The 16,603-nt window shown below is 44.8% G+C and overlaps 1 protein-coding gene and 1 non-coding gene across 2 annotated transcripts in view; both read right to left on the bottom strand.

Moving 5' to 3' along the window:
* The window catches only part of LOC126298278 (ras and EF-hand domain-containing protein-like), a 349,695-nt gene extending 333,536 nt beyond the window's left edge, over nucleotides 1-16,159 (bottom strand). The window contains exon 1 of the mRNA XM_049989578.1: nucleotides 15,801-16,159. Coding sequence (XP_049845535.1) covers nucleotides 15,801-16,159 — 359 coding nt within the window. The remainder of the gene's footprint in view (nucleotides 1-15,800) is intronic.
* Trnat-ugu (transfer RNA threonine (anticodon UGU)) lies at nucleotides 12,062-12,136 on the bottom strand. The gene has a single exon. It is a non-coding gene; the product is annotated as a tRNA-Thr (tRNA).
* Nucleotides 16,160-16,603: the final 444 nt, after the last annotated feature.

The raw sequence follows: 16,603 nt of genomic DNA on the forward strand, positions 1-16,603 counted from the left end.
GTTGAGGTTCTGAAAAAGGTGCTAATCGAATGGGGGCAAGTCGGCATGTGTGGAGTGATCGATGACTGTGAACACCAGGCGTCGGATTTTCCTGATATCGCAGCGCCAACTCTTCGAATTCGAGCTTACGTTTTCTGAGCGTGCTGAGCGATTACATCGAGCTGTTCCTCACACACCGACGTAGTTACGTTACATACCGACATGTTATACGCTACAAATTGGAGCCCTCTAGCGGCAGAGGACTGTAAATATGTAGACACGAAGAGAAAAGATGCAGAATGTTAATAAAGATGGTTTTATTTAAACGATTTTCAGAGTTTTCACATTAAAAAATTCGAAGGCATTGCTTTTCAGTATGCCCTCGAAGATTACAATTATCGATATGTATCGCACGTAGTATTGTGTTTGTGATATTGATGACAGACGTAAGGGAGAAGCTATAATCTGTGAGCGGTACATAGTCTACTCTCACATAGTATACCCAGAAGGCAATAAATACCGACGACCGTGTTGTTACCATGGTCCTTGACTTCTGCAGCGTTGCAAATGATTAAATTGGCTCTGAGCACTATGGGACTTAACATCTGAGGTCATCAGTCCTCTACAACTTAGAACTACTTAAACCTAACTAACCTAAGAACATCACACACATCTATGCTCGAGGCAAGATTCGAACCTGCAGCCGTAGCAGTCGCGGTTCCGGACTGAAGCGCCTGGAACCGCTCGGCCACAGAGGCCGGCTCTGAAATCTATCAATACAGATCAGTAATTGAACAAAATGAACCAAATGCGAGCATACGGAACGTCAGACCAGCTTGTGATTGGACTGAAGAGTTCTTCGCCAATAAAATATTGCATCTCATTGGTAAAAGAGCGAAATCTTCAGTCGTAAAAGTAGCTTCAGGTGCATCCTTTTAGAGTGTTATTAAACACTGATGTTCAAATTACATACAAACGACCCTAGTAGTTAATTATGGTAGATCTATGAGGCTTTCCGCGGATGCTTCTGTTAGATACACCACTAGCCATTAAAATTGCTACACCAAGAAGAAATGCAGATGATAAACGGGTATTCATTGGACAAATACATTACACTAGAACTGACATGTGATTACATTTTCAAGCAATTTGGGTGCATAGATCCTGAGAAATCAGTACCCAGAACAACCATCTCTGGCCGTAATAACGACCTTGATACGCCTGGGCATTGAGTCAAACAGAGCTTGAATGGGGTGTACAGGTACAGCTTCCATGTAGCTTCAACACGATGCCACAGTTCATCAAGAGTAGTGACGCGTATTGTGACGAGCCAGTTGCTCGGCCCCCATTGACCAGATGTTTTCAATTGGTGAGAGATCTGGAGAATGTGCTGGCCAGGGCAGCAGTCGAACATTTTCTGTATCCAGAAATGCCCAAATAGGACCTGCAACATGCGGTCGTGCATTATCCTGCTGAAATGTAGGGATTCGCAGGGGTCGAATGAAGGGTAGAGCCACGGGTCGTAACACATCTGATATATAACATCCACTGTTCAAAGTGCCGTCAATGCGAACAAGAAGTGACCGAGACGTGTAACCAATGGCACCCCATACCATCACGCTGGGTGATACGCTAATATGGCGATGACGAATACACGCTTCAAATGTGCGTTCACTGCGATGTCGCCAAACACGGATGCGACCATCATGATGCTGTAAACAGAATCTGGATACATCTGAAAAAATGACGTTTCGCCATTCGTGCACCCACGTTCGTCGTTAAGTACACCATCGCAGGCCAGTGGTAACCGGAGCCATGGTCTCGGAGCTGATAGTCCATGCTGCTGCAAACGTCGTCGAACTGTTCGTGCAGATGGTTGTCGTATTCCAAACGTCCCCATCTGTTGACTCAGGAATCGAGACGTGGCTGCACGATCCGTTACAACCATGCGGATAAGATGTCTGTCATCTCGACTGCTAGTGATACGAGGCCGTTGGGATCCAGCACGGCGTTCCGTATTACCCTCCTGAACCCACCGATTCCATATTCTGCTAACAGTTATTGGATCTCGACCAACGCGAGCAGCAATGTCGCGATACGATGAACCGCAATCGCGATAGGCTACAATCCAACCTTTATCAAAGCCGGAAACGTAATGGTACGCATTTCTCCTCCTTACACGAGGCATCACAACAACGTTTCACCAAGCAACGCTGGTCAACGGCCGTTCGTGTATGAGAAATCGGTTGGAAACTTTCCTCGTGTCAGCACGTTGTAGGTGTCGCCACTGGTGCCAACATTGTGTGAATGTTCTGAAAAGCTAATGATTTGCATATCACAGCATCCTCTTCCTGTCGGTTAAATTTCGCGTCTGTAGCACATCTTCGTGGTGTAACAATTTTAATGGCCTCTAGTGGACCCTCCATAATGCTTAGCGGTCCCTGTCCGTCAGTACATGAAGTCTGCCTTATCTCTGTCTAGCTGTGGCTGTTGCTTCACGTTTACACTTTACAGCCACAACGCCGACAGCCGATGTGGGCAGCTTTAGAAGGTTAGAAGTGTCTCTATGGATTCGTCATTCAGGCGATATTCAATGACTAGTCCACGTTTCTGTCAGATTTCTGACCGATCCATTCTGTTGTGACAGCTTCTCTGCTAACAACACAATACTCCCAGAATCTTCTTGTATTGGTAAGTCAGCCTAGCGAGAGATCTAGTGGTTAATTCCCATCATATTTGGAAGTCCGGATTTTTCTGATCAAAAGTATTTGCAGTTTCACTCATCGTCGTGAAAATAAGATTTAAATAATTAACTATGTTTTATATTTCACTGGGAAGACTGATATTTGTTCTTTTTGTATCATTACGCCACATAATTGCAAATAGTAAATGAGGTTTGTCAAAAACCGAAAATTAAAAGAAAAAATGTTTGGGGTTCTTACCAAATGGTATATACATGGAAGAAGCCTGGAGATACTGACAGGTTTCAGATAAATTATATAATGGCAAGACAGACATTTAGGAACCAGGTTTTAAATTGTAAGACATTTCCAGGGGCAGATGTGGACTCTGACCACAATCTATTGGTTATGACATGTAGATTAAAACTAAAGAAACTGCAAAAAGGTGGGAATTAAAGGAGATGGGACCTGGATAAACTAAAAGAACCAGAGGTTGTACAGAGTTTCAGGGAGAACATAAGAGAGTAATTGACAGGAATGGGGGAAAGAAATACGGTAGAAGAAGAATGGGTAGCTTTGAGGGATGAAGTAGTGAAGGCAGCAGAGGATCAAGTAGGTAAAAAGATGAAGGCTAGTAGAAATCCTTGGGTAACAGAAGAAATATTAAATTTAATTGATGAAAGGAGAAAATATAAAAATGCAGTAAATGAAGCAGGCAAAAAGAAATACAAACGTCTCAAAAATGAGATCTACAGGAAGTGCAAAATGGCTAAGCAGGGATGGCTAGAGGACAAATGTAATGATGTAGAGGCTTATCTCACGAGCGGTAAAATAGATACTTCCTACAGGAAAATTAAAGAGACCTTTGGAGAAAAGAGAACTACTTGTATGAATATCAAGAGTTCAGATGGAAACCCACTTCTAAGCAAAGAAGGGAAAACAGAAAAGTGGAAGGAGTATATGGAGGGTCTATACAAGGACGATGTACTTGAGGGCAATATTATGGAAATGGAAGAGGATGTAGATGAAGATGAAATGGAAGATATGATACTGCGTGAAGAGTTTGACAGAGCACTGAAAGACCTGAGTCGAAACAAGGCCCCGGGAGTAGACAACATTCCATTAGAACTACTGACAGCTTTGGGAGAGACAGCCGTGACAAAACTCTACCATCTGGTGAGCAAAATGTATGAGAGATGCGAAATAGCTTCAGACTTCAAGAAGAATGTAATAATTCCAATCCCAAAGAAAGCAGGTGTTGACAGATGTGAAATTACCGAACAATCAGTTTAATAAGTCACGGCTGCAAAATACTAACACGAATTCCTTACAGACGAATGGAAAAACTGGTAGAAGCCGACCTCGGGGAAGACCAGTTTGGATTCCGTAGTAATATTGGAACACGTGAGCAATATTGACCCTACGACTTATCTTACGACCTAGCTTAAGAAAAGGCAAACCTACGTTTCTAGCATTTGTAGACTTAGAGAAAGCTTTTGACAATGTTGACTGGAATTCTCTCTTTCACATTGTGAAGGTGACAGGGGTAAAATACAGGGAGAAAAGAGCTATTTACAATTTGTACAGAAACCAGATGGCAGTTATAAGAGTCGATGGACATGAAAGGGAAGCAGTGGTTGGGAAGGGAGTGAGACAGGGTTGTATCCTATCCAAGATGCTATTCAATCTGTATAATGAGCAGCCAGTATAGGAAACTAAATGAAAATTCGGAGTAGGTATTAAAATCCACGGAGAAGAAATAAAAACTTTAAGGTTTGCCGATGACACTCTAATTCTGTCAGAGACAGCAAAGGACTTGGAAGAGCAGTTGAACGGAATGGACAGTGTCTTGAAAGGAGGACATAAGTTGAACATCAACAAAAGCAAAACGAGGATAATGGAATGTAGTCGAATTAATTCGGGTGATGCTGAGGGAATTAGATTAGGAAATGAGACTCCTAAAGTAGTAAAGGAGTTTTGCTATTTGGGGAGCAACATAAACTGATGATGGTCGAAGTAGAGAGGATATAAAATGTAGACTGGCAATGGCAAGGAAAGCATTTCTGAAGAAGAGATATTTGTTAACATCGAGTATAGATTTAAATGTGAGGAAGTCGTTTCTGAAAGTATTTGTATGGAGTGTAGCCATGTATGGAGGTGAAACATGGACGATAACTAGTTGGGACAAGAAGAGAATAGAAGCTTTCGAAATGTGATACTACAGAAGAATGCTGAAGATTAGATGGGTAGATCACATAACTAATGAGGAGGTATTGAATAGAACTGTAAAGAAGAAAAATTTGTGGCACAACTTGACTAGAAGGAGGGATCGGTTGGTAGGACATGTTCTGAGGCATCAAGAGATCACCAATTTAGTATTGGAGGGGAGCATGGAGGTTAAGAATCGTAGAGGGAGACCAAGAGAGATTCAGAAGGATGTAGGCTGCAGTACGTACTGGGAGATGAAGCAGCTTACACAGGATAGAGTAGCATGGAGAGCTGCATCCAACCAGTCTCAGGACTGAAGACCACAACAACAACAACACCAAATGCGATAGAGAGAAGATACAAAGAATAGTTGAGAGTTTCGTCGCCGGTTGGTTTAGTAAGTGAGAAAGAGTTATCAAGACGCTTATCCAAAACCAGTGGCAGATGCTACAAGAGAGGCGTTATGCGTTACGGTGCGGTTTGCTGCTAAAATTCCTAGGGTCTACATTCCTAGAAGAGTCATCCAATATATTGCTACCTCCTACGAATAACTCGCGAAGAGGTTATAAAGGTAAAATTAGATGGATTGGTCTCATCTGGAACCTTGCTAGCAGTGGTTCTTTCCGTGTGCAATTCGTGATTGGAGTAATATGGAGGTAAATGACAGTGGTATGCAAAGTACTCTTGGTTATACACTACAATGGGGCTTGCGGAGTGTAGACGTCAATGCACTAGCCGCAACACTATATATATACAAGAAACTAAGAAACTGGTACACGTGCTTCATATCGTGTAGGGCCCCCGCGAGCACGCAGTAGTGACGCAACACGTCGTGACATGGACCCGACGAAAGTCTGAAGTAGTGACAGTTGGAGACTTTCAACCTGACAAATAAATGAGAAACAGTGACACAAAATAAAACTTCTTCATAATTACTATAAACATTTATGATCGTTTATGTAGAATACCATTCGGAATAGAGCATATGACCGTCTGACATTTCCTTCTTCACATTACCACTTCTGTCCTTTCTCTAAATATTCACAACCCCCCCCCCCCCCCCTCCAGAAATACTACACTGAAGAGCCAAAGAAACTTGTCCACCTACTTAATATCGGTAGGGCCCTCGCGAGCACGACGTGGCTTAGACTCGACTAATGTCTGAAGCAGTGCTGGAGGGAATTGACACCATGAATCCTGCAGGGCTGTCCATAAATCCTTAAGAGTACGAGGGGCTAGAGATCTCTTCTGAACAGCACGTTGCAAGGCATCCTAGATATGCTGAATAATGTTCATGTCTTGGGAGTTTGGTGGCCAGCGGAAGTGTTTAAACTCATGAGAGTGTTCCTGGAGCTACACTGTAGCAATTATGGACGTTTGAAGTGTCGCACTGTCCTGCTGGAATTGTCCATGTCCGTCGGAATGCGCTATGGACTTGAATGGATGCAAGCAATCAGACACGTGCTTACGTACGTGTCACTTGTCAGAGTCGTATCTGCACTTAACAGGGGTCTCATATGATTCCAACTGCACTCGATACAATTTGCAACGAGACTCGGCCGATTAGGCGAAATGTTTCCAGTCATCAACAGTCCAATGTCGGTGTTGACGGGCCCGAGCGAGGCGTAAAGCTATGTATCGCGCAGTCATCAAGTGTACACGAGGGGGCCTCCGGCTAAGAAAGTCCATATAGATGATGTTTCGTTCAATGGTTCGCGCGCTGAGACTTGTTCATGGTCCAGCATTGAAATCTGCGGCAATTTTCGGAAGGGTTGCACTTCTGTCACGTTGAACGATTTTCTTCAGTCGTCGTTGGTGCCGTTCTTGCAGGATCTTTTTCCGGCCGCAGAGATGTCCGAGATTGGATGTTTTGCCGGATTCCTGATATTCACGGTACACTCGTGAAATGTTCGTACGGGAAAATTCTAACTTCATCGCTACCTCGGAGATACTGTATCCCATCGGTCCTGCGCCGACTATAACACCACGTTGAAACTCACTTACATCTTGATAACCAGACATTGTAGCAGCAGTAATCGATCTAACAACTGCAACAGACACTTGTTGTCTTTTATAGGCGTTGCCGGCCGTAGCGCAGTATTCTCCCTGTTTATACATCTCTGTATTTGAATATTCATGCCAGTTTCTTTGGCGTTCCAGTGTATATATATTTAAAAAAAGGTGTATTACGCAAGAGCAAAATTTAAAGTTAGTTCTAACTTGTGCCACGCGTTTTTTCACTGTCATACCACCAATATGCTATTCGCTGATTCTCTTAAAAATTACGTGTTTAATTTTTTGCGGATTATGCCGTCTTGTTTTCTTAACGTATCTACTTTATTATGAAAGTTCTCCTATTCTCATTAACTGCTCGGTAATGAAGCTCAGACTAACAAAAGAGTGATAACGGTTTTTCGTACATTACCAGTCGACGATAATGAAAATTCATACAGCCAAACTTAGAACGCGTAAAACAAAGTTGAGTGTCAGTTGCAATGAAACCTATAGCCCAAACGGGGTGTCAACTGCCATCTCGGTCCAAAACCTGAAGTAATCTCAAGTGCTATCCCAGACGTCGTGCTAGTGGGGTATTTGTTGCTTTCCCATTCCCCCCTACCGCCACCTTAGGTTCTGTTCCTGTTTGGCATCAGATAGCAAGGCTTATCAGCGCGTATTGTTGCTTGTCCGTGCAACTGGCCTTTGTGAGGCGCCGCGTGCGGCATCTGAAGCCATCAGGTGCATGTGGGCTGGTCAATACTGTGTCTGCACCTCCCACGTGCCCCTGTGCAGGGGCTTACATCGAACATTTCGAGGAATCACGCAAGGCTAACACTTTAAAAAAGGTCAAATATATTGTGAAATGATTTGTGTAAAAGTAAGAAATAAAATAGATTAGAGAAATATTTGATGCTCCTTTGAATGATGCTCGAAATCATTTACAGCAAATTATGTGTCCATTAAAAATTTAAAGTTCGGTGTCTAACTTAGAATTTTAAAGAGCACTACATGACATTTTTCTGGTGGGTTATGCAGACAGTGCAGTCTGCTGCTGTGTGACGTTGAGATACTACTGCTAGGTGAACTCAATCGATAAAATATTTTACCACTTGAGACACTACTGTTATGGAAAGTAAAGTAGTTAAATATTTTACCGACAGAGTTACTATTGCCGTGCACATCATTAATCATAGTAGCTGAGATGCTCATAAGTTAATGACGTGAGGAGACCAGGTTTTTTTTCATGTCTATTGCTACATTCAAAGACGCGTCAAATGTTTCTCTAATCTATTTTATTTCTTACTTTTAGACAAATCATTTCACAAAACAATTGATTGCCTTTTCAATTTTTTTTTATTTTCACGGTTTTTTTTCCAGAAAGCGTGAAATATAATATGTTTTAACATCACACAAATGCAATTTTTTGTACTCCTTGAATTGAATTTTCTGACACCTCGTTTGCATAGACAGCAGCAGCAATTCGGGGAATGTTTCAATGTTCCATCAAATCAGTTAGTTTATCTCAATTAGCCTGATTACTTTGAAGCAAGTAAATCTTTTTTTGCAAAATTAGACCTCGCGCTGGTAAGTTTGATACCCTGTTTATCCCTTACCCACTCTTCGTTTGGTGATGAGAATTCGGACAAAATCCACAGTGTAATTTCTAAGGAGTCTTGTCTCCGTTCTGCTCAAACCTTCGCGAAATGCGTTTCCTTTGATGCGCAATTACTTGTGTATGACTCTTGCAACTGATCTTATTTAGGTGTGCAAAGCCAATCTGTTCCAACCAATCTTCTCAGCAGATGACATTTAGATCTATACTCTGCGAGCCACGTTACGAATGTGTGGTACTGGGTACTTTTAATACGACTACAATTTCCCCCCTACCTGTTCCATTCGCGAATGTTGCGTGGGAAGAACTAGTGCCGCTAAGCCTCGGTACGAACTCACAGTTCTCTGATTTTCTTGCTGGGGTCATTTCGCGAGACGGATGTGGGAGAAAGTATGTTGCCTGACTCTTCTTCGAACATATGCTCTCTAAATTTCTACACTAAGCCTCTCCGTAACGGACAACGCCTCTTCCGCAGCGTCTACCAGTGGAGTTTGTTGAATCTCCGTAACTCTCTCGCACTCGCTAAACGAATACGTAACGAAAAGCATCGCTTGTGGAATCTTTATGTCTTCTGTGAATTCAATCCGATAAGGGTTGACTGGAATACTCTTTTTCAAATTCTAAAGGTGGCAGGGGTAAAATACAGGGAGCGAAAGGCTATTTATAATTTGTACAGAAACCAGATGGCAGTAATAAGAGTCGAGGGGCATGAAAGGGAAGCAGTGGTTGGGAAAGGAGTGAGACAGGGTTGTAGCCTCTCCCCGATGTTATTCAATCTGTATATTGAGCAAGCAGTAAAGGAAACAAAAGAAAAATTTGGAGTAGGTATTAAAATTCATGGAGACGAAGTAAAAACTTTGAGGTTCGCCGATGACATTGTAATTCTGTCAGAGACGGCAAAGGACTTGGAAGAGCAGTTGAACGGAATGGACAGTGTCTTGAAAGGAGGATATAAGATGAACATTAACAAAAGCAAAACGAGGATAATGGAATGTAGTCAAATTAAATCGGGTGATGCTGAGGGAATTAGATTAGGAAATGAGACACTTAAAGTAGTAAAGGAGTTTTGCTATTTAGGAAGTAAAATAACTGATGATGGTCGAAGTAGAGAGGATATAAAATGTAGACTGGCAATGGCAAGGAAAGCGTTTCTGAAGAAGAGAAATTTGTTAACATCGAATATAGATTTATGTATCAGGAAGTCGTTTCTGAAAGTATTTGTTTGGAGTGTAGCCATGTATGGAAGTGAAACATGGACGATAATTAGTTTGGACAAGAAGAGAATAGAAGCTTTCGAAATGTGGTGCTACAGAAGAATACTGAAGATAAGGTGGATAGATCACGTAACTAATGAGGAGGTATTGAATAGAATTGGGGAGAAGAGAAGTTTGTGGCACAACTTGACTAGAAGAAGGGATCGGTTGGTAGGACATGTTTTGAGGCACCAAGGGATCACAAATTTAGCATTGGAGGGCAGCGTGGAGGGTAAAAATCGTAGAGGGAGACCGAGAGATGAGTACACTAAGCAGATTCAGAAGGATGTAGGTTGCAGTAGGTACTGGGAGATGAAGCAGCTTGCACAGGATAGAGTAGCATGGAGAGCTGCATCAAACCAGTCTCAGGACTGAAGACAACAGACAACAACAACAACAAGGGTCCCAGACCGATGTGCAATACTGAAACAGACAATTTATAAATGCGTGTAAAGATTCGGCTGGCAACGGCCTTGCCGCACTGGATACAGCGGTTCCCGTGAGATCACCGAATATAAGCGCTGTCGGGCGTGGTCGGCGCTTGGATGGGTGACCATCCAGGCCGCCATGCGCTGTTGTCATTTTTCGTGGTGCCATTTGAGGAGCTACTCTACCGGATAGTAACGGATTCGGTCAAGAATGCCATCATAACGACCGGGAGAGCAGTGTGCTGACCACGCGCCCCTCCTATCCTCAGTCTCCACAGAGGATGACACGGCGGTCGGATGGTCCCCATGGGACACTTGTGGCCTGTAGACGGAGTGGTTTTTTATAGTTTCGGCTAAACACACTACTGTTGCGCTCAAACATACAAAACAAATAATGTCAAAGATTCAACTCTAAAATAGAAAAAGAAAAAAAAAGCTGATCGTGCCTCGATGTCCACGACCCAAAAATGTCACCGTATTTATCAAATCGAATGACTAGCATTATATTTGTGCTTATCTATTGCTTAGCTGTACCTACTAAAATAAAAAATTCCCTCGTTCTTTTTATCTTGTTATTGCAGTTACGATATTTTTAACTGCTCGCTTATGCGGATGAGTGGCCAGCACACTTCATAAAAAGCAAAACTAAACTCCACCCGAAAGGCCATGAAGGCCCAACAGTACCGACCGGCCAAGCAGGGATTTGAAAATAATTCAAAATCTGGTATCAATGATCAGACAATTTGTCCACTTCAACTAGCGAGGAACACGAAGGGTATTCGCAAAATATAAAATGTGTAAGCTGAAAGATTGAAACAGGAGTGTCTGTCTTACACAAGCGTTGAAGTTTAATAGCTCGATATCTCACATTTTTATTCTCTGTTTAGGTGATACTGCAATAAGGTACACATTTCACTGTTAACTGTTTAGAAATGGGCCACTAGCTAACCTGAAAAGTGATTTACGAAAGAATTGGGCAGACCTGTTTGCAGAAGCAGCCCGGCATACCATATCTACACTGATGTGCAAAACGTGCCTGTTCGTTGTATTGCGTCTTCCGTTCAGTTACCACTTGTTTTACACTCCACCAGTTCCTTCTACGTGTGGTCCAAAATCCATCGAGCTATGATAGTTGGCAGTGACAGAGCATGCAAAAGTTACTTTCGGCCGTAAGTGTTGCACACCACTGCTGATCTACATCTCCAAGGTATCCCAGGCAAAATGGTCAGTATTCAGGGGTATGGTAGGAACTATCATTCGAAGCAAAAAAGTGTAGTCAACATGGACTGCAAATTGCGTATATCTTAAGATCTTTGAACACTTCTTCATCTTCCATACTGCGAAATAAATCTCTTCTACTACAAGGTCTTTGCTTTCCATATTTTGAAAGGTGGAGGTGAGAACCAAAACAAGAAAAATGTCCATTACACATGGACTCTAAAGTGCTTACCACAAAAGCTAAGGGCACTTTATCGTTGATAGTGTGAAACACACTTTTTCTACTGAACAAGTGCTCATAGCGCTGGCACAACTTGACTAGAAGAAGGGATCGGTTGGTAGGACATGTTCTGAGACATCGAGGGATCACCAATTTAGTATTGGAGGGCAGCGTGGAGGGTAAAAATCGTAGAGGGAGACCAAGAGATGAAAATGTAGGCTGCAGTAGGTACTGGGAGATGAAGAAGCTTGCACAGGATAGAGTAGCATGGAGAGCTGCATCAAACCAGTCTCGGGACTGAAGACCACAACAACAACAACATATCTTCTATGGGAATGAAGATGCGATTTCGGCATGACATTTAAGTTACACATATGACTATGAAGATTTTATTTTCATAACAACTGATGATTAACTGAAACCCTCAGCTGCCGACAGCCTCGATGTGGACAGCTGAAAATGTGTGCCCCGACCGGGACTCGAACCCGGAATCTCCTGCTTACATGGCAGACGCTCTATTCATCTGAGCCACCGAGGGCTCAGATGAATGGCGCGACTGCAGGGACTTATCCCTTGCACGCTTCCCGTGAGACCCACATTACCAACTGTCCACAATTCTACATTTGTAATATACTTCATAGATATTTGCTCATCCACTCATTACTCGCGCACACTTAGGCGATTCCCGATCATTTATTCCAGGGAAAAGCCGCACGCTAATCAAAAGTATCTGTTCTTCCAAGAACAGTTACTGTTTCCATATATATAGTTAAAGGCTGCCCAGCCATTGACCTATCTGAGCGAATGTGCACAGGTTGCCCAAACTCTTCTTCCGAGAACAGTTACTGTTTCCATATACACTCCTGGAAAAGGAAGAAAGAACACATTGACACCGGTGTGTCAGACCCACCATACTTGCTCCGGACACTGCGAGAGGGCTGTACAAGCAATGATCACACGCACGGCACAGCGGACACACCAGGAACCACTGTGTTGGCCGTCGAATGGCGCTAGCTGCGCAGCATTTGTGCACCGCCGCCGTCAGTGTCAGCCAGTTTGCCGTGGCATACGGAGCTCCATCGCAGTCTTTAACACTGGTAGCATGCCGCGACAGCGTGGACGTGAACCGTATGTGCAGTTGACGGACTTTGAGCGAGGCCGTATAGTGGGCATGCGGGAGGCCGGGTGGACGTACCGCCGAATTGCTCAACACGTGGGGCGTGAGGTCTCCACAGTACATCGATGTTGTCGCCTGTGGTCGGCGGAAGGTGCACGTGCCCGTCGACCTGGGACCGGACCGCACCGACGCACGGATGCACGCCAAGACCGTAGGATCGTACGCAGTGCCGTAGGGGACCGCACCGCCACTTCCCAGCAAATTAGGGACACTGTTGCTCCTGGGGTATCGGCGAGGACCATTCGCAACCGTCTCCATGAAGCTGGGCTACGGTCCCGCACACCGTTAGGCCGTCTTCCGCTCACAACCCAACATCGTGCAGCCCGCCTCCAGTGGTGTCGCGACAGGCGTGAATGGAGGGACGAATGGAGACGTGTCGTCTTCAGCAATGAGAGTCGCTTCTGTTTTGGTGCCAATGATGGTCGTATGCGTGTTTGGCGCCGTGCAGGTGAGCGCCACAATCAGGACTGCATACGACCGAGGCACACAGGGCCAACACCCGGCATCATGGTGTGGGGAGCGATCTCCTACACTGGCCGTACACCTCTGGTGATCGTCGAGGGGACACTGAATAGTGCATGGTACATCCAAACCGTCATCGAACCCATCGTTCTACCATTCCTAGACCTGCAAGGGAACTTGCTGTTCCAACAGGACAATGCACGTCCGCATGTATCCCGTGCCATCCAACGTGCTCTAGAAGGTGTAAGTCAGCTACCCTGGCCAGCAAGATCTCCGGATCTGTCCCCCATTGAGCATGTTTGGGACTGGATGAAGCGTCGTCTCACGCGGTCTGCACGTCCAGCACGAACGCTGCTCCAACTGAGGCGCCAGGTGGAAATGTCATGGCAAGCCGTTCCACAGGACTACATCCCTCATCTCTACGATCGTCTCCATGGGAGAATAGCAGCCTGCATTGCTGCGAAAGGTGGATATACACTGTACTAGTGCCGACATTGTGCATGCTCTGTTGCCTGTGTCTATGTGCCTGTGGTTCTGTCAGTGTGATCATGTGATATATCTGACCCCAGGAATGTGTCAATAAAGTTTCCCCTTCCTGGGACAATGAATTCACGGTGTTCTTATTTCAATTTCCAGGAGTGTATGTCGTCGACCGCAGAATGGAACAAAGTAATTTTCAGTGATGAGAGAGCCGCGCGGAGTGGCAGCGCGGTGTAAGGTGTCCTGTAACGGACTGCGCGGCCCCTCCCGCTGGAGGTTCGAGTCCTCCCTCGGGCATAGGTGTGTGTAAGTGTATGGACCGATGACCTTAGCAGTTTGGTCCCTTAGTAATTTACACACATTTAAACATGTTTTTCAGTGATGGTGAGACCAGATGGTTTCCAGTATTACTGGTATGATATCCGTACAGAAGAACAAGTTCTGGTGAGTAGGAACTTGACGGCGGCAGAGTTATGTCCTAGGAAGCATTTTGTGCTATAGGCACGTCCAACACACCATGTCTGCACCCCAAAATGAAGTCTGATGATTATAAAGGAATGCTGGAAATTGAACTGGTTTGTATATATCAGGAATTTGTGTATGATAATTTACCATTCCAACACGATAACACTGGGATTCACAGGTGTGGCAAGACAAATTCGTGGTTTCAATATAAAGAAATTCCACTTCTGAGATGTCCATAGAGACGTCCGGATTTAAATCGAATGGAGAATCTATGTGGGATCCTAGCACGGCGAGTTTATCGCCATGGATGACATTCTGAGACTGTGGCAGAGCTGAAAATCAATCTCGCTATTCACAATATACATAAATGACCTTGTGGATGGCTTCGGAAGTTCACTGAGGCTTTTGTGGATGATGCTGTTGTATATCGAGAGGTTGTAACAGTGGAAAATTGTACTGAAATGCAGGAGGGTCTGCAACGAATTGACGCATGGTGCAGGGAATGGCAATTGAATCTCAATGTAGACAAGTGTAATGTGCTGCTAACATATAGAAAGATAGATCCCTTATCATGTAGCTACAAAATAGCAGGTCAGCAACTGGAAGCAGTTAATTCCATAAATTATCTGGGAGTACGCAAGAGGAGTGATTTAAAATGGAATGATCATATAAAGTTGATAGTTGGTAAAGCAGATGCCGGACTGAGATTCATTGGAAGAATCCTAAGGAAATGCAATCCGAAAGCAAAGGAAGTAGGTTACAGTACGCTTGTTCGCCCACTGCTTGAATACTGCTCAGCAGTGTGGGATCCGTACCAGATAGGGTTGATAATGAGATAGAGAAAATCCAACGGAGAGCAGCACGCTCCGTTACAGGATCATTTAGTAATCGCGAAAGCGTTACGGAAATGATAGATAAACCCCAGTGGAAGACTCTGCAGGAGAGACGCTCAGTAGCTCGGTATGGGCTTCTGTTGAAGTTTCGAGAACGTACCTTCACGGAAGAGTCAAGCAGTATGTTGCTGCCTCCTACGTATATCTCGCGAAGACACCATGAGGATAAAATCAGAGAGATTAGAGCCCACACAGAGGCATACCGACAATCCTTCTTTCCACGAACAATACGAGACTGGAATAGAAGGGAGAACCGATAGAGGTACTCAAGGTACCCTTCGCCACACACCGTCAGGTGACTTGCGGAATATGGATGTAGATGTAGAAGAGACCTTTGCCCATATGCAATCAATGCCGAAGAGGATTTTCACAGTTATTAAGTAAAATGTAGGTTCGTCTAAATACTAGGTCGCAGTTGTGATCTATTTCCTGTATGTGTTAGGTTATTCTGACTATAATTCACAAGTGCCTTCATATAAAATTTACACACCCAAACAGCGCGGGGTAGCCGTGCAGTCTGAGACGCTTCGCTGCTTGAGTTAAAATTTCATCACGTGTTTCAGTCTCGATTCATGTAGAAGATGTAGTAATATGAAATCGGATGAATCTTTCCGAAACGTCACGCGTTATGAATTGAGCGCATCGTTCTGAATTTGAGAGAACAAAGATGATTTATTGCTACTACGGGAACACGTGCAAAATGCGCGCGTCGTGTTGGCGACATACCTGGTCTGTAGGAGCTCCTTGATGGCGCTTTGGCCGACGCCGGCCACGAGGTGCGGCCAGGCGTGCGAATGTCGACGCTCGGCAGCCGCGCCGGCCGGCCGCCTTCCTACCGGCGAGTCCTCTGCAGAACCCTCCTCGTCCGACTGGAGGAAGTTTCGGAAACCCCACTCGAAATCCTCCACCGTGACGCGTCCGTCCCCGTCGTGGTCTAGGTCGCTGAAGATGGTGTCTGCATCTTCCGCGGTGATGTCGAAGCCAGCGCACAGGTCGCGCAACTCCTGCTGGCCGATGTAGCCGCGGCCTTTGCGGTCGCAGGAGCGGAAGAGCTGCCGCAGCTGGGAGCTGTGGTCCGCCTCCATTGCTGTCGCGCGGCCTAATGACGAGACGCGCGCCGCGCACACCACTGCTCCGCGCACCTGGCGCCGCCGGTGGCCAATCACTGAAACACTGCGCCGCCACTAATTTCCACGGCTTCTTCGTATACGCTCCGAGTATCCTCTTCACGTGTGTGTGCCACGGAGCATAAACATCCGTGGAGTAAACATTCGGATGTGTGGAATGAGAATTCTGTCCACAATATCTCCTGCAGCTCAAGTCACTCGATTTTGGGACGACACATTTTAGCCCGTATAGCGCTTAGCGTATTTTGAGTGCTGTTACTTCGCTGCTACAGACGTATCATCTTCAGAAGTGCCGTGAAAATGTGCGTAGGCGGTTTACAGGATCTTCTAATTAATTACGTTACAATCATACTGTAGACGGCACCGAAGTGTCACTAAGAAACAACGCATTTGGAATTACGA

Source organism: Schistocerca gregaria, chromosome X (assembly GCF_023897955.1).
Source record: "Schistocerca gregaria isolate iqSchGreg1 chromosome X, iqSchGreg1.2, whole genome shotgun sequence".
In the NCBI taxonomy this organism is placed as follows: Eukaryota; Metazoa; Arthropoda; class Insecta; order Orthoptera; family Acrididae; genus Schistocerca; species Schistocerca gregaria.